Consider the following 17,857-nt stretch of genomic DNA (forward strand, 5'->3'; position numbering starts at 1 on the left):
GCATCCTCCTGTGCATCTCGAAAGGCCAAAACCTGAAGCGAAACACCGCCTCTCGTAAAAGTACCTGCCAAGTGGAGGAAGTGAGTGGCATATCATCTGTGTCTACCCAAACCTCTGGAAGGGCTGCCTCAATCTGCAAGATCCTCCCTATACTCCCTCTAAGATGTCCTGTCAACCTTGATTTGGTCTCCTCTGGAAGCCTGCGGAACGCTTTCCAAAACCCCATAGATGATGCAGGTCCCCTCTCCCACCTGGACCACTGCATGTAGAGTGAGTCACCCAGTGGTCTGCCATGATCATCTAAAATACTGTCATTCCACATGATGGGTTGCCTATCAATCTCTTCACGAGAGGAAGGAGGAATCCTCCGAAGAGTGCTCCTGAAACTGGCCCAAGCTTTCAGAATGGCAACCATGAGAGGGGACGAAGGTGATCTGAGGTGTGCTGTGGTGAAGATCCACCTAACGCTGCTCATCCAGTCTCCTTGTGAAGAAGGTGTGCACCTCTGTATGCTACTAATAAGAAAGTCCTTCCATGCTCTGGCATAAGTCCCCGCACCAGCATCTTGCAAAGTAAAGCTCTGCACTGTAAATCTGGATCAATAATATTGAGACCCCCTTCCTGTGTAGGGAGGATGAGGGTCTCCCAAGCCACCCAACTTTGGAGGAGACTGGAAATAAAATACCAGATGGATTTTTACTTCAGCTCACCTCATGTCTCCTTCATACCCTCTTATGGCTGCTATCCTGAAGGCTTGGGATAGCTTCAAGAGTACTCTTGAGAGAGTTCCCCGTTCCTCTCGTGAAAAGATAAACAGGAAGCCTATCATGTGGAACGACAACATACTTTATGATCATGGCAGACCACCTCTCACTAGATGCAGTGGTCCAAGTGGGAGAGGGTCATGCTTCCACAATGGGATCCTGCAAAGATTTCAAAAAGGACCATAAGGCTTAGTTAGTAAGCCATCTCAGAGGGAGTATAGGTAGAAATTGGATGGAAACTGACGATATGCCTATTTTGTATTCGACTTGGATGGGCGCTTTCACGGGAGCAAGCATTCCTCTACAGGTTATTGCTTTATGTGGTGCATATGAGGATGCCCTTGTCTTTGATGTCCCCATGGGAGGTAGGATGTGCAGACCGCCGACCGATGATGTTTTATTAGAGATTCCATTTCAGCCGGTCAGGATTATTGGATTGTAGAGCATGACTCAGGCTCAAAGCGGTACTTACACCCTCACCCACATCTTGTTACCCTAAGAGCATGGAGATTGTGGCTTTATGGGGATGTTTCCATAAAGTACTTGCAGTGGGATCCCAGGGAATGGGAATGGATTGATGAAGGGCACCAAGAGAAGAGCCTCCTCTTCTTTGTTACACTGTTAGTAGCCCAATCCAACATGTGTGTCAAGATTGCCATTCTCTTATCCTTTTTTATTAGCTGAGGATTTGGTGTATGTAGGATTAAAAATAGCCCTTAGGTAATGTGTACGATATGTGAATTGATACAGTTGACAAAGGCACAATGACCTCTCATATACATGTATTTTGGGGTGCTAGTAGTCCCATATGCAATAGCCTCAACAATTAAACCTAACATATGGTTAGGTAGCAAGGTAGGATTGACCTACACATAGACCTAATAATGTCACATGGAACAAGTGGATGATGGAGTTTAATGGTTTTGTAAGTTTCTCCTTCAAACAAATCTTAAATTATGTCATCTATTGCATCTCTTTATCTATTAAGAATTTTGTTATGATAATGATCATTTCAAGATATCATTGTGAACCACACAACTTTAATTTGACGTTGGTTTTAAAGAAGCTAATAAGCCATACCTATAAAATGCAGAGCTCCAAGTTTCAATGGAGTTGACTCTATCACATTATCTATCACAGATGACACCGAGGTGGGGGACAAGGACACTATATTGATCAAGGTTCATCCAGTTAATAGTCCACCAACCATTACTTCATATCCTTTTATTCTAGTCGATAAAGAAAATGGAGACCTTTTAGCTGGAATTGATGACTTTGGCAGAGAGATATGCAATGCATCTATGATTGTTGTTTGGGATAATGATATAAATTCTCAAGGAGGTGTGTTCTATAAGGTTACAATGGGAATATTACTTCATGATGTGACTGAATGTAATTAATGTAACATAGTAAAATTGTTTCAATCAAATAGTGTAACTTGTACAACATGGAGATGAGATGAAGAATATACATGGATTTTATAAAATGCAAACTAATAGATGAAGACATGAAAAGAAAAATGCAATGTTTTTCTTGGTCAGCCACTTTTGAAATAGAAGATTTATTTAAGATAAGAATACCAACTTTGATATGTGTTTGAAAAAATAATCACAACATCTCAAAAACAAACTAGAACACCAAATGTAATGCCTATCCTCTATACATAAAAGACTAAATTTGTCTATAGGGCAGATAGAAGGTAATATAATTTTCGAATTATGAAAGCTCCCAAAGATTACATAGTAGTGTATGCAGCTTATCCAAAATTTATCTAGCATAACTAAATAAATAAATTTGCACTCATTAAGAGCGTATGGATTAGCGTATGGATTGTACTCTCTATTCTTATCAATTCTATTCAGGCAACAAACAAACATGTTAATATACAATGTCAATTTATTTTCTATAGGGAGAACAACCCAGCTCAACCAAGAAAGTTAAAAATCATTGCTCCACCTTAGCTAGATAATAGCACAATTAGTTAACAATCCCCTAAACATGCAAGTACTAACTTTTCACAAGAGAGATTCCACAAACATTTGGCTAGACTACTTAAGTATGATAACCCTCCTCTACACTAAGTAACACAAACGCTATTTAATTCTATCTTTCGGACCAATGGTAGCACTTGACATTCATGACATAACCCTTGTCCACAAAAATTTAGATTGGGAACATGCCCAAAGAGATGAATTTTGTTTTTAAAAGTAAGTGTTGATAATCACCTCTTCTCAACCTTCCGTAAGTGGTTTAAGTGTCATTACTCACGTAATATAAGTTTTTTTTGCCTGAATTTCAATTAGTGTACCAAATGAGTCATTAATATATATATATATATATATATTGTATATGCAATAGAATTCTCACAAAGAGAAGTCATAGTGCTTTTTGCATAGCCCTACAAACCAATCTTTCCACAAGTACATGTTGATGTTTCCCATGTTTGTAGGCTACTTGTATGTTGCAGCCAGCAACATTTGGTAGAAAAATCAGTCTTCATATTGAACCCTCAACCACATCATGCATTTGCTCACCATCCTGCTATTCTGCATTTGCACCACCCAACAAGTGTTTCCATTGTCCCAAACCCTGATTTATGTATTTATTTGCATGTTCTTCATGTAACCCTAGGATTATAAAGGCAGACGGAGCAATAATGAATGTGTACGCTCTCCCTCAACCCCTCCCTCAGCCCCTCCCCCTCCCTCGCCCTCAGCCCCTCCCCCTCCCCCTCCCCCTCCCTCAGCCCCTCCCTCCCTCCTCCTCCTCTCCCTCTCAGCCCGCTCCCCCTTCCCCTCTTCTCCCTCTCAGTCCCGCCCCCTCCCCTCTCAGCCCGCTCCCCCTTCCCTGCCTCTCAGCCCTCTCCCCCTCCTCCGCCCTCTCCTCTCCCCCGCTCCCTACCCCCCGCTCCCTACCCTCCGCCTCAGCCCTCCCTCTACCCCGCTCCCTACCCCCTGCTCCCTACCCCCCGCCTCTACCCCCCTCTCCTCTACCCCACTCTCCTCAACCCCGCTCCCTACCCCCCGCCTCTACTCCCCTCTCCTCTATCCCGGTCTCCTCAACCCCACTTCCTACCCCCCGCCTCTACTCCCCTCTCCTCTACCCAGCTCTCCTCTACCCCCCTCTCCTCTACCCCGCTCCCTACCCCCCGCCTCAGCCCTTTCCTCTCCCCCGCTCCCTACCCTCCACCTCAGCCCTCTCATCTACCCCCCTCTCCTCTCCCCCGCTCCCTATCTCCCTGCCTCAGCCCTCTCCTCTACCCCCCTACTCTACCCATCCCTTTCTTTTGCTTCCTGTCTCCCCTCTCTTTCACTCTCCCACAGCGCTTTTTGGAACGGACGGAACCTCAAAAGTGTTCGAATTGGCCTCCTTGCCTTGATTGGCGATGGATATTTCGTCAACCAATCCTATTCCACCTCCATCGGCCACAAAAACTATTACATTTTTTGAATACGAGTTGTAGCAGCTCAAGAAGGACGTAGAGATTGAATGCTCTACCACATTGATCGCAGGCATCTTCTGGTCTCACCCTTCCAAGTCCCAAGCTAGAGACTATCCCAAACCTCACTCCACGACTTTTAGATGTTCGTCTTCTAGGACAAGGTTTTTTCCACGTTGTCTTTGACACTCTAGAGGCTACGAGCGCCTTGCTCAAAGCTGAGTTTCTACACCTGGGACATAGGAAGATTTTCATTGACGCCTTCAATATTGGTTTCGACCTAGTGGAGGCAGACAAGGAAAAATTTTCGCTCTTCATCACATTTTTCGGGCTTCCCCAGGTTTACCATCAACTTCTTTCTGTTATTGGGGAGCATTTCGGCGTGGTTGTTGAGATCCCCCACCTCCCTGGGTTGTCGTTGACTGCAGCAGAGGCAACCAGGGCTGATGGGGTACCTAGAGTTAGGGTTCTCCATAAGGATCCTAACCTCACAATGGACCATGTTATGCTTCAACGCTCGGATGGTTCTTTTTTTCGTCAAAGAGTAGAGATTGCAGGCAGGCAGGACCAGTGCAGGATACGCAAGACCATTGGGCACTTCGCCAAGGATTGCCCCAGGAAGAAGAAAAGGCCCAAGAAGCCTTCTGATACAGCAACCGTTCCACGGCCTCGATAGGGGGGTGGTATAGGTTCAGCACCTGCTCCTCGGCCTCATCAGGGAGGTGATACAGGTCCAGCATTTGCTCCTCGGCCTTGACAGGGTGGTCCTCCTCAGGGTGGTGGTACAACTCCTACTCGCCAGAGTGCTCCTTATCAACAAAGCGCTCCTTTGGTACTGTCACCTATTGCCTTCGGTGCCTCATGACCTTCAGGGACATCCACCGCACCTCGCTGGGTTATGGTTCGTGTGCAGATTCCACCTTCAGTTCAAGAGGATGCATTAGTTGACTCTGCTTCAGTTCGAGCTGTCCCTCCAGTCTCACCTCACACAGTCCGAGATGCTTCAACTTTGACCTCCTCCCCGGTTGCAAATTCTCCCCTAGACCCAGTGGTTCCCTCTTTATCGGGTTCGGCACCAAACCCTCTCCCCGTTCTGCAGGCAGGAGAGATCTCTGTGGGGGTTAAAGGTCACTGTGCCTTTACCCCGGTTATGTACAATACTCAAACACATATATAAATGAATGAAAAAGAAGATTAGGGCGTTCTGCACCCACCAAAAACTTGTGTGGGTCTCTGTTTCTTTCTCTCCCTCTTCTGTTCCGCTTTCGTTGAGAGCACTCTCAACTGGTATCAGAGCCCGGGTGATCTAGCTGAGCGTGCGTGAATGCGTGGAAGCTCAACATCTTTGTGGGAGGAAGGAGAAGCTCTGTGGGAAGCTTTGTGGGTGATTTTACTTGCATCCGAGTGTGCAAAGACCTTGAAGGAACCTTTGGAAAAGTCACTTTGGTTTTGCGAAGTGGTTTTGAGAGCCTGTTAAGTGTTTTCAAAGAAAAAGTCATTTTTTAGCTTTTCCCTGTTCCGTTCGACGACAAAGATCCCGTATTGACTTGTAGAGACAACCATTGCCTGCTTTTGGTGTCCATTTCACTTCAGGGACTTGGAAACACCTTCATTCTTGAATTTGGGATCATTTCGTTGGATTTCTGACTCACTGTGTCACTTTCAACGTTTTTATGCCCGGGTGTTGGAACTCAAGTTTGGAGCAACCATTTGTAGATCTGTCAGTTCCAGTGGACTTGGAAGGTCCTAAAACTTCTATGTTGCTCATCATTCGCACTCCGGTGGAGTTTACAAACAGTTCAGTTTTCAAAAACGTTTTTCAGTCCGTGTGTTGGACCCAGTGATTGAGACCACAGTTTTCAAAACCATCTGTCCCATTGCGTTCCAGACGCCTAAAAACCCCTATCTATTAGTTCTTGCGCGATTCGGTGGAGTATTTTCAAAGTTATAGATCTTTGTGTATTTGATTTCGTCTCTCTGTTATGCATTTTTCATTCTAAGGTTTTGAAACCTTAGATTTATGCCACATGGCAATGGCTAGGTATTGATTTCTATTTCTCACTCATCGGTTGGGATTTTGGAGTTCCAGCAGGCCAAATTTGCTCATATGGATGCATAGTACATGCACATGAATCAGCTGTATCTTTTGATGCTTTGAGCTTTGAGTTTTGGTGATATTTCACTCTATTGTGGCATACACATTTGGGTGCACTTGGTATTTGGTGTGATTCTCTCTTGCAGGCACTAGTATTTGGGATTTTGCTTTATTTGCATCATGGCATCCTCTTCCATGTCTGAAAAGGAGTTTTTCAGCATTAAAAAGTTTGATGGGACAAACTTTTCTTTGTGGAAAGAACAGATAAGGGATGTGCTTATTCAAAAGAAGCAGATAAAACCCTTGCAAGGGATTGCAGCTAAGCCTGCAGCTATGTCCACAGATGAATGGAATCAGTTGGATGCATTGGCAAAGTCTACCATCAGACTTCATCTTGGGGAGACAATTTATTTCAAAGTAGTCACTGAAAAGACTACGGAAGCTTTATGGAAAAAGCTGTGTGCTACATATGAGAAAGAGACTGCCTCAAACAAAGTCTATCTCATGAAGATACTGTTTGAGCTGCACATGAAGGAGGGAGTATCCATAGCTTTGCACTTGAATGAATTTAATATCATTTTCAGTCAGCTTCAAGCTCAAAAGCTGAATTTCGATGCGAAAATGAGGGCAATATTTCTCTTATGCTCATTACCATCCTCATGGGATACTTTTCGTACTGCTATCAATAACTCTGCACCTGGTGGAGTATTGAACTTTGATGATGTGGTTGGTAGCTTGTTGGCCGAGGAGATTAAACAGAAGTCAATGGAAGGCAACAAGCAGGATGCAGCCTTAAATGTGCAAAGGGGCAGATCATAGTCCGGGGGGAAGTTTCAAGAAAGAGGAAAGTCCCGTAGCAAGTCCAGGGCACGGAACATTGAGTGTCACTATTGTGGCAAGAAGGGCCACATGAAAAAGGATTGCTATAAGCTTAAAAGAGAGGGGATTCATACAGGTGTACCGACATTGCATAGTGATTCCATGAGTGCTATTCAGCTAGCACAGAATCCCCGGTCTTTCATGCAAAGACCAAACATATTGAGGTCAGGTACCATTTCTTTTCTTTTTTTTGCAAAAAAGAGACTTCTATTAAGTAAGAAAGAAACTCGCTAGAGCAAGCTCTGAGCGGAAATACAACATCATGAAATCCTGAGGAAAAATAAAACCCCCTCAAAGTGAGTGAAAAACAACCAAGGCTGAGGCTGAAAGTGCCACCTCAACCCTGTAGGAGTCTCAAAGAAGAAAGGAGAATCCTTCCATTCCCTAAAGAAAGAAGCCCTCCTAGCTGAGGCTGCACGGGAGTCTCCCTGCATACTCATCCAAACGGCCATCAAAGTATGTATGGTGTCTGTCCTGATACTAGCCAAAGTGTGCGGGGAATGAACCTGAGTACCCTCCATAGCCTCTGTGCATCTGGCTCTCCAGATATGCCAGGATGCTATGCTCGCTAAAATCTCCCAAGAAGCATCCACAGAGGCATGTATATCTGTAAAAGGAAGGTGTGGTACCACGTCCAACGAACAGGACTCAATCTGATGACGTCGAACCAAAATGGCCCGAGAGGAGTCAAGTCTCTCATAAAATACCTGAGGTCCTGGAGCCCCATGTCATAAAGAATGGGGAGTGGGCAAAGTGACTGAAAATCCTGGCTACCCCCATCCAAATCATCCTCACCTGTCTGTAATCCCATAAACAATGCTGAGTAGTCTCCGAAGCAAAGAGGCAACGAGAGCAAGTAGGGTCGGCTCCGAACCTGGATCTCCAAAGGTTCATTGCAATCCGACCATGGATAGAAAGCCAAAAGAATAGAGTGATCTTTCTATTCCTGTGGGATTTCCAGAGTCTCCTCCAGAAGCACCTCTGCAGATCCGCAATGATATCAAATGTCTCCCAATGAGGAACTCTGGAAGGTCTCCAACCTCTATTACTGAGCTGAAATCTCTTGGCATTACTGACCGTGTAACGAAAGAAGGGGATGCTCTTCTCTTGATGTCGTGCATCAATCCACTCCCACTCTCCAAGGTCCCACTGCAACTATAATGGGAACTCCCCTGTAGAGCCAAAGCCTTCAAGACCCAGTGGAGAGTAGCCGGGGGTCTGGGTCAAGGAACCACTCCGAATATGATCCCTGCACTAAAAGACCTACAACCCTGATAGGCTGAAAAGCAGACTCAAGCAAGATGTCCTCTGTGGATCTGAGCAATCTGCCACCATCCTGCACAGTAAAAACTAAAGCATCCTCCTTTGCATCTCGAAAGGCCAAAACCTGAAGCGGAACACCGCCTCTCGTAAAAGTACCTGCCCAAGTGGAGCAAGTGAGTGGCATATCATCTGTGTCTACCCACTCCTCTAGAAGGGCTGCCTCAATCTGCAAGATCCTCCTAGCACTCCCTATGAGATGTCCTTTCAACTGAGACTTGGTCTCCTTTGGAAGCCTGTGGAAAGCTTTCCAAGACCCCAAAGATGATGCAGGTCCCCTCTCCCACCTGGACCACTGCATGTAGAGTGAGGCACCAAGTGGTCTGCCATGATCATCTAAAATATTGTCATTCCACATGATGGGTTGCCTATCAATCTCTTCACGAGAGGAAGCAGGAATCCTCCGAAGAGTGCTTCTGAAACTAGCCCATGCTTTTAGAATGGCGATCATGAGAGGGGACGAAGGTGATCTGAGGTGTGCTGTGGTGAAGATCCACCTAATATTGCTCATCCAGTCTCCTCCTGAAGAAGGTGTGCACCTTTGTATGTTGCTAATAAGAAGGCCTTCCACTGTTCCTGCCCTGGCATAAGTCCCCGCAGCACCATCTTGCATAGTAGAGCTCTGCACTGTAAATCTGGATCAATGATATTGAGACCCCCTTCCTATGTAGGGAGGATGAGGGTCTCCCAAGCCACTCTGGCTAAGGTATCTGCTGTGCCATCAAGCCCACTTCAAAGAAAATTTCTAATCGGTCTCCTGAGTTGAGTGATGCAGTCCCTAGAATAGCACCAGCAAGAACAAACAAACCATGCCGTGGCCAAGAGAACTTGGTTGACCACCACAACTCTAGAGGCAAGATCGAGCTTGGCTGAGCTCCAAAAAAGGAGCTTCCTCCTGATGCTCTCCAACACGGGAGCAAACTACTGCGTGGAAGAAATATCCAAGCCGACCTGGCAGCCCGAATACCTGACAAGGACACCCCTCTGAGCCCAAGTGAATCCTATGTTAAGCCCCCAACTGGGGTGTCCTCATGACTGATCCAAAAACCATTGGATTTATGCCAATTTATCTGCGCCCCCACTGCCAAGCAAAATAAATCCAATGCTGTCCTGAAAGAAGTGAGCGTCTGTGGAGTGGCATCCAAGTAAACTGTTGTGTCATCTGCCAACTCCCTGTCAAGTAACTCCTCTTCCCTTCTAATGGGAAGTCTCAGCCCAAAGATGTCAGCTTGAGATCTAACATAGATACTCATAGCTTCGGCCACGAACAAAAAAAAGGAAAGGAGCAAGGGGATATTCCTGACGGACTGATCTGGAAATCTGAAATCTCTCACCCCTTGCCCCACCAATAAGTACCTGGCTGTGGGCTGATCTGTACAAGGAGGAAACACCTCTGATCCAAGCATCAGTAAAGCCAAAACGTAGAAGTGTGTCCTCCAAAAAACCCCAATCTACTCTGTCATAGCTTTCTCAAAATCCAAAAGTAGAATGGCTAGATTATGGCCGCGCTGCATGGCCCACTCTGAGGCTTCCCAAAAAGAGAAAATGCTATAAAAAATGCTTCTACCATGCACAAATCCCGTCTAAGTGTCATGAATAAGATTTGGGAGAAGGGGATGCAATCGAAGGCTGATTGCCTTGGCCAGAATTTTGTAACAAGTCCCTAGATGTGTGATAGGCCTCCACTGGGACACTAGATTTCTGCAACCTCCTTTCAGGATAAGGTGGATGAGACCTTCTGTAAGCGACGAAAGCATATCACCAGAGTCCCAAATACCCTGCAGGGCTGAAGTAATGTAGTTTCCAATCATATCCCAGAATGCAATGAAAAAAGAGGGGATAAGGCCATCCGAACCTGGGCACTTGGCCTTGTGAAGGGCTGAAAATGCAGTTCTGAACTCTATGTTGGTGAAAGGTGCATCAAGCAAAACATGCATATCCGGTTTCACCAATAAAGGGATGCTGTGCCAAATAACATGTCTAGCATCCTCTCTATCCCGTGTCTCAGGATCAGGGTGGCATAAAAATCTGAAGCTATGCGCAAGACATCATCAGGATGTGTCTGTAAAACTCCGTGTGAGTCAGTAAGTTGGGATACACTCTCTCTACTATGTCTAGGGCCAAGAGTAGAGAAAAAGTGTTTATTGACTCTGCCATCCATCTAAATCCAGAAGGACTCCCGTGCATGAAAGGCATACTCTGCTCTCTGATCAAACACTCTGATCAAACAATACTTGCTGATGAGCCCTTGTTGCAGCAAGGCGCTCCTGAATCCAAGCATCTGAAGGCCGTTTCTGCTCTTCCCTCTGCAAAGCTGCCAATTGCTGGTGAACACCAATCTCACGTCTGAGAATATCTCGTCTCCTAGTACGAGCAACTGAGAGGTAGAAGTCGCTAATACCAGAAAGGGCAGCAGCTACCTATGATGGCAATGGCTACCCACCCTGGACATGCGAAACCCATATCTGCAGGGCTGCCTCTGTAAGGTTCTCCTCTGTGTACAACGCATCTGGAATCCTGATGCTAGCAGATCGGCCTCTCAAGTAAGACTCTGAGATAGCCAGCACAACAGGAAAGTGGTCTGAAGTGGAAATCCCAGCAGTAATGCATACCAATCCACCTCTGTCAAGTGCCCAATCATCTACATAGAATCTGTCAATGCGTGCATGAATAGGCATCTGCTTCCTCTTGTTCGACCAAGAGAACAGGAGGGACTGTGGCTGAATAAGAAAGGCATCGTTAAACCAAGTATCTCTGCCACAGTAGTGAAAAAGGAAGGCATCCCAAGCTGCTGTCTCCAAAGAGTAAAGTCCTTCTTCTCTACCCCCTTTTTTGTCTGACGGTAACTCAACCATGTTAAAGTCACCTTTAATCACCCATGAATCTGCAATGGGGGCCCAGGAGAGTAGATTTTTCCACATAACGACACGTTCCCCTCTAATTTTGGAGGCATACAGGTTAAGGAAACCAACCTTACAGCCTCCAATCAAGAGAATAATCCACTGAGCTCTAGAGGGAATAATGACTCCGTGTCCAACAACCAAGGGGAGAACCGACTGCGAAACTGAAATAGAAGTGCCCCCCCTGGTGCCCAAGGCAGGCAACCAAAAAGTATGACTGGAAAGCAGTTTGCCAGACTTGGAGCAATCACTGGCATCCAACTTGTGTTCCTAGATAAAAAGGATATCAATAGCACTCTTGTTGGGAGCCTAAGAGACGGGCTGTTTGCTTTTGCTGGAGTCTTGGGGTGCTTGGCTGTGAATCTCGACTGCAAATTTGGAGTAGACAGATTCTGAATGCTCCGTGATGATAAGAGAGGCCATGTTGCTGGTTTTCGTCACATGAAGGACATGTTGTGGCGCAGTTATGACTATGTGAAGAGTTACGAGCTGTTGTTCTTGATGGAAGCTTGGGAGTTTTGGCTGTGGGTTCATAGTATTCTGAGGCTGGCTGTTCTCTGAGTTTTGGGGGGAAGTTCAGTTCTAAGTTTATCTGTTTCGGGCTGTGTAGTCTTTTGTCTCTCTTTGAGTCTGTGTGATCCATGTTCAGTCAGTTGTTTTGTGGGGGTTTGTCTCGGTGCCTAGTACAAAGTCTTTCCTTTTTTTTCCTTATCACAGACCAACCACCAAATATTGCATCTTTTCTTGTATATGAAGGGACCTACAAGTTGTTGTTGCTCCACTCTATTATTGTCCTCCCTGAGTCAACCAGGCCACCATCCCCCAAGTGTAGTCCCTGTGAAGACTATGCATACGGGTCATAATCATGAGGGCTTCCATCCAAATCCTTGCTGCGCTACGACAGCTCCAGAGGCACCAATGCGGGATCGTCTCTAGAAAACCAGCAGAGCAACAGTGAAACTACCCCTCCACCCGCATCTGCTCCAACCACGGGCCGATGGGCAAGCCTCCGTGGGCGGCTAGCCAACAGAAGTAGGATATCTTCCTCGGCCACAAATTGGACCATAATTGCGTCCAAAATCTGGAACGGACCTCCCGGGGCACTCTTTGGGCCACCCAATGCCTCTCCCTCGAAGGGGTCCACATTGAAAAGTCCATCCAAAGCCTCCTGCCAATCCGTGTGGTAGAGGAAAAGAAGGGCACCTCGTCCACCTACTCGGCAAGGCCGCCCCTAGAGGGCCAGAATCACTCTCGCGGTGGATCCCATTGGACCTCCCTCAAGGGCCTACCCTCCCAAAGCCAGAGGCGCCATCTGGGGGCATCCTACTCTGAGATACTAGGAGGGTCAATGTGCCACTCCTTCCCCAAACGTCCAACCACTTTGATCATATGCCAATGAATCCCATCAAGACTCCCATCCATCTTTGGGTCTCTCTCAATGAGTGTGTGGAGTAGACCTCCAAGTCCTACACGGAAAACACCGGGCTGCGTGGTGCTGCCTCGTTGCATCATCATCCTTAAGGGGACACCAGTTCGAGAAAACTGGCCCAACCATCTGCTATCCATTCACATGTGAAGTCCCTCCCACCAGGACTTAGGGATAGCTAGGTCAATCTCTCTAATCCGATGCCCTGCCTCTCGCAGTTGCGCTACAGCACCAAGCCTCACCTCTGCCTCCATTGGTAATTTGCTCCATCTGCCAAAGGACCCAGCTGGTCCACTATCCCACTGTGCCCAACCAATGTGAGTACGATGTCCGAGCATACGCCCCTCCTGATCTTGGATCTTTGGATGCCAAACAAGGGGCTGCCGCTCGTACTTCTCTCTGCATCTGGGCTAAGCACGAACGAGGTCCCCTGCTAATCTCTACCAGACCCTATGCCTCATCAAGGGGGAACCCTTCCGTGTAATGGGGGCCTCTGAGACGATCCATCTGTGTGAAAGTTGCCACTGCCTCCCAGTGTGTGGGTTGTTCCTAAGAAGCCCTTGTTGTAAGAGGAGCTTCCAAGGCTCTGCATGTGGGGTGAGGCCGCGAACAACCAACTTGCCCAAGAGGGCTCTCTAGATCGATTCTCTAGATCGATAATGCCCAAGCCTCTCAGTGCCTGCGGCATGATCACTGTTTGCCAAGCAACCCGGGCTCTAGTGTTCCTCGTGCCGTCCAAACCTGCCCAAAGGAAGTTTCGAACCAACTGTCGGACGTGCCCAATGCACCCTTTGTGAAAACACCAGCAGGAGGCGATATACCAGACCGTGGCAAGGACCTGGTTTGCCACTAAGGCACGACCTGCTAGGGAGAGTTTTGTCCGTGAGCTCCAGTAGAGAAGCTTGTGCATCTGGCTAGAGCTCCCCACATAAAGTGCAGAAACTCCTTTGACCCATCTGTCTGAGAAACCCGAACCCAGCATAGTACCGTCCAAGAAGGACCACTCCACCCTATCGTAGGCCTTCTCTAAATCCAAGAGGATGGCCAATGGCTATGACTCCTCCCTGGACTGATCCACTACCTCTTGAACGTGAAGATGTTGTCCAGGATGTTGCGCTTCTGGACGACCGGTCTATGTGTCGTGAATGATGTCAGTAAGATGGGGCCGTAACCACAAACTCAAGACTTTAGCGAGGATCTTGTATGCCGTATCAAGAAAAGTAATTGGTCTCCACTTCCGGATATCGGACCTATCTCCCCCTTTCGGGATCAAACAAATCTGGCCCCTACTCGGGGACTGAGGGAGGGAGCCCATGTCAAAAATCTCTTGGCAAGCTATTCGGAAAGGGGTGGAGATGATCTCCCAGAAGTTCCGGAAGAAGGCCGGAGTCAAGCCATCCACGCCAGGCACTTCCGAGTCGAGAGCCCCTTGAGAGGGCCCAGAGCTACTCATCCGTGAAAGGCTCCTCCAGACTGCTGCACAAATCCTGCGAGACTACCGTCGGAATGTGATCCCAAACTACCTCTCGGGCCACAAGACCAACTGAAGTCATCCTCTCTGTCTAAAAGAGATGGCTGTAAAAACCTATGGTCAGGTCTAAAATCTCCTACGGGTTAGTGTGTATAATGCCTTGTGGATCTCGAAGATGTTGTAGCTGCGTGCCTGCAGATTGAGTTCCAGTGGTTTGAAAGAACTACTTCGTCATCCTATCCCCCTGCTGTACCCACCGGGCCCGGGAAGAGTGATAGGAGGATTGAGCCCGCCGAATCTCCATGTCCTGAAGCTCAAGGCGAGCGCTCTCAAACCTGTCCCTAAGCCAATGAGATCCTAGGTCCTGCTCCGTGAGCCGCTCAGCCGCTCTATGGAGGCGAGGTCTCTCCTCAGTGCTCGCTCGCGCTCCTGAAGAGTCCTCCTCCGCCTAAGGGCATGAGCCTGCAACTCCTCACTGCTCCTCTGGATCGCATCGGCCACCCACGAAGCCTAGTGCTCGCATGGTGCCGTCTCTGACTACTGCCAAATCCCTACCATGACCTGCTAAATCTCCTCGTCCTGCAAGAGGTCCTCTGCAATGCAGACCCCCTTTTGGGGAAGACCTCTGCAAGGCTTCTCTAAGTGAAGTACTACTGGAGAGTGGTCTGACATCGTGGTACTTGCCAGAATCCTGATAGAGCCGCCTCTGTGTTGCCCAGTCTGGAACGTAGAAGCGGTCTAGTCTCTCAAGGAGTCCATCATGTCTCCTTTGTCCGAAAGAGAAGAGGAGGCTGCCAAGTATCTTGCTGAAATTTGGCTCTCGCCACGGGTCTCTACCATTGATCATGAAAATGAACTACGCCCAAGTGCTCCGCTCTGCTGCTACTAGCATCTCAAAGGAGGAGGCGCCGCCCTGTTTGTCCTCCCCAAACTCCAAGTTGTTGAAGTCCCCTCTAACAATCCAGGAATCTACATCCGGAAGACACTCTGAAAGCCTCCTCCAAAAGGCCGGACGGTGCTATCTGCACGCTGGGGCATACACGTTCAAGATCCCAATCCTGGACTCTCTCATCCTAATTGCTATCCAAATTGTCCGTCCTGGGATAAGCTTGCCTTGATCATAGACCTCTAGAGCCACTGTCTATGAGACTGAGATGCAGACCCCTCCGCTCTGTCCTACTCAGGGGACCACACCTCCGGAGCTCTCCTTGGGAGAAGGTGGTGTCGCCGTCTGATGTATGATGCTGAGAAAATATGCTCCTGAATCAAAGGGATGTCCACTGTCCACCCTACCATTGCCCTCTGCAACTCCTACCGAAGGATCAAGTACTGCGGCTGACTACGAGCACGGTCATGGAGCCCGTGCACGTTCCAACTCACTATGGTCAAACTCATGAGGACGGGGATATAGCAAACAAGGCTCTCTTGTGAGTGGGTGCTTCTTCCAGAAAGACTGCCTTACGTGACTTTGCCGGGGGTTTGGAGGACGAGGAGTCCATGTCTGTACGTCGACATACTAAGGTGGACACCGGCTCAATGCTAATCTTCCGTGCCCACTTCATCATGAAGGAGACGTCCACCTCGAACAACTCCGCACACTTGTAGAGTGGCCAGTAGTATGCCCGATCAACCTTTGCCTCAAGCGGCAATCTGATAACTCCTACCACCAAACCACACATCAGCTTCTCTTGTGTGAAGCACAGATGAAAATTCACCTTCGCACCATGGGCGTGCCAAAGGTCCAATCCCCGTGGCCCCATCCACTCGTCCATCATGCGTGAAATCTGATCTCCCATGATAGCATCAAACACCACTGGGGACCACTTCTCCAAACCGGGTGTGTCTGGGAGCCGACTACGCTGATGGAACTCCCTTTTCGGAGCTGCAAGACCACAAGTGTTACCTCCAGGAGTAGAGGGTAAGAGTCCCGAATCTCTAGATAATTCCAGGGTCCCAATCTTCAGAAGTCCCGCAGTAAGGGACACCTAGGCTGGAGATTGGGAACTGCTGACCAGGAGGACGAGCCCCTTCCCTCTGGCTCCCTCCCTGACTGGACTAGGAGCTCCTGGGGCTTGTTGCTGCTGATGCAAGGGTGAGTGCGGATGCTGAACCTCCATCACGAGAGGATCCTCTGGCTAGGCAGTGGCCCCTTCTGCTGGGGGAGGTGGATCTCCATGTAAGAGCTCCTGCTGCTGCTCCTTCTCAGGTGCCTCTCGAAAAGCCCTATCTCTCTCTGCGTCTAGCCCTCTGCTTGCGACGCTTGTGGGCCTGTTTGCTCGGTTTCTTTTCTTTTTAACTTGGGTCCAGTCTCCTTCTGAGGAGGTCACTTAGGGGGTTTGAGACTCCTACTGCTCCTGTCTAGGGGTGTGCTGGGCTCTGGCCTGCTGACTCTACCTACTCTACGGGGGTGGGGGGGGAGGGGCTCGACCTTGGTCGTGGGGGCAATCTATGGGGCTAGGTGACCCATCTGTCTACAACAAAGACACTAGCCTGGTAACCCGAAAATCTCCACTTGTTGGCGAAGTGTTTCTCCTTCGAGGGTCTCTAGGAGGAGCAACTCTGGGAGGGACTCTGGGCTCTCAACCACTAGTCTGATCCTTGGGACCCGTCATCTGCTACCACTAAAGCGGCCAAATCTGGCAGAGACTTGAGCAAGGTGCCAAATTCCTGACCAATGGAGGGGAGGATGGCTCTATACTCCTTTGAGAGCCCTTGGAAGCGCTGCGTAGCTGGAAAATGGAAAACCTAGTGTTTCGTGTCCATGTCCTCCACTTTAAAGCCATGGTACCAAGGAAAGAGGTACACCAAATGCGGGCCAAGGAGGATGGGGCTGTGCTCCACAAGTGTCAAAGGCAGTATCGAGGGAGCTCAGTTGGATGAGGAAGACACCTCTTCTATAGATAGTGACCTCTTGAATGTGGTCACCCTCTAGTGCGAAGCTCGCTTGGATCCACTCTCGCACCTATTGCCTTGTGGGTGTGAGGCCCACAATTTTGCCCACAATCGCCTTGTCCTGGAGGGATTGAACTGCATGCTACACCTGTTGCTTATCTGCTGGAGAAAGGATAACCTTGACGGATTTGGGATTTGAATGTGCTGCCATTTGAGCCCTTCTGGCCAGACAAGTGTCACCACCAAGCTTACTTTCTCCGAGGCGTAGGCCAATTAACCCGAAGCTGCTCAGGAAGAAGAGGAGGGGTGGAAAAAGGGGAAAGGAAGAAAGCTTGGAAGACGGTCAAGAAGCAAGTGTGGCAAGTAGGAAACGGCGCAGAAAGGGAGGAAGAAACGAAGGATGGGGGGAGACAAGACGGTGGGGGAGGAGAGGAGAGTATGGAGCAGAGGTGGAGAGGGTAGAGGCGGGAAGGAGGCAGGGTGGAGGGCAGCGGATGGAGAAGGAGCGGGGGTGAAGGAAAAAGGCACGGGGGTGGAGGAGGAGGAGGCACGGATGGGGGGCGGAGAGCAGCCAAGGGAGAAGATGGGGAGGAGGAGAGAACGCGGGGGGTGGAGGAGGAGGCGCAAGAAGGGGCGGAGGAGGGTAAGGAGGCGGGGGGGGGCGAGCGAGG

At 48.5% G+C, this 17,857-nt stretch overlaps 1 protein-coding gene across 1 annotated transcript in view; it reads left to right on the plus strand.

Annotated features, from left to right (window-relative positions):
- The window catches only part of LOC147890762 (protein GAMETE EXPRESSED 2-like), a 334,794-nt gene that overhangs the window by 261,403 nt on the left and 55,534 nt on the right, over positions 1–17,857 (plus strand). The window contains exon 12 of the mRNA XM_087389820.1: positions 1,858–2,105. Within this exon, the coding sequence (XP_087245946.1) occupies positions 1,858–2,105 (248 nt within the window). The remainder of the gene's footprint in view (positions 1–1,857; positions 2,106–17,857) is intronic.

Source organism: Dipteris shenzhenensis, chromosome 18, assembly GCF_047967505.1.
Source record: "Dipteris shenzhenensis isolate YYH24624 ecotype China chromosome 18, Dip_SZ_1.0, whole genome shotgun sequence".
Classification (NCBI taxonomy): Eukaryota; Viridiplantae; Streptophyta; class Polypodiopsida; order Gleicheniales; family Dipteridaceae; genus Dipteris; species Dipteris shenzhenensis.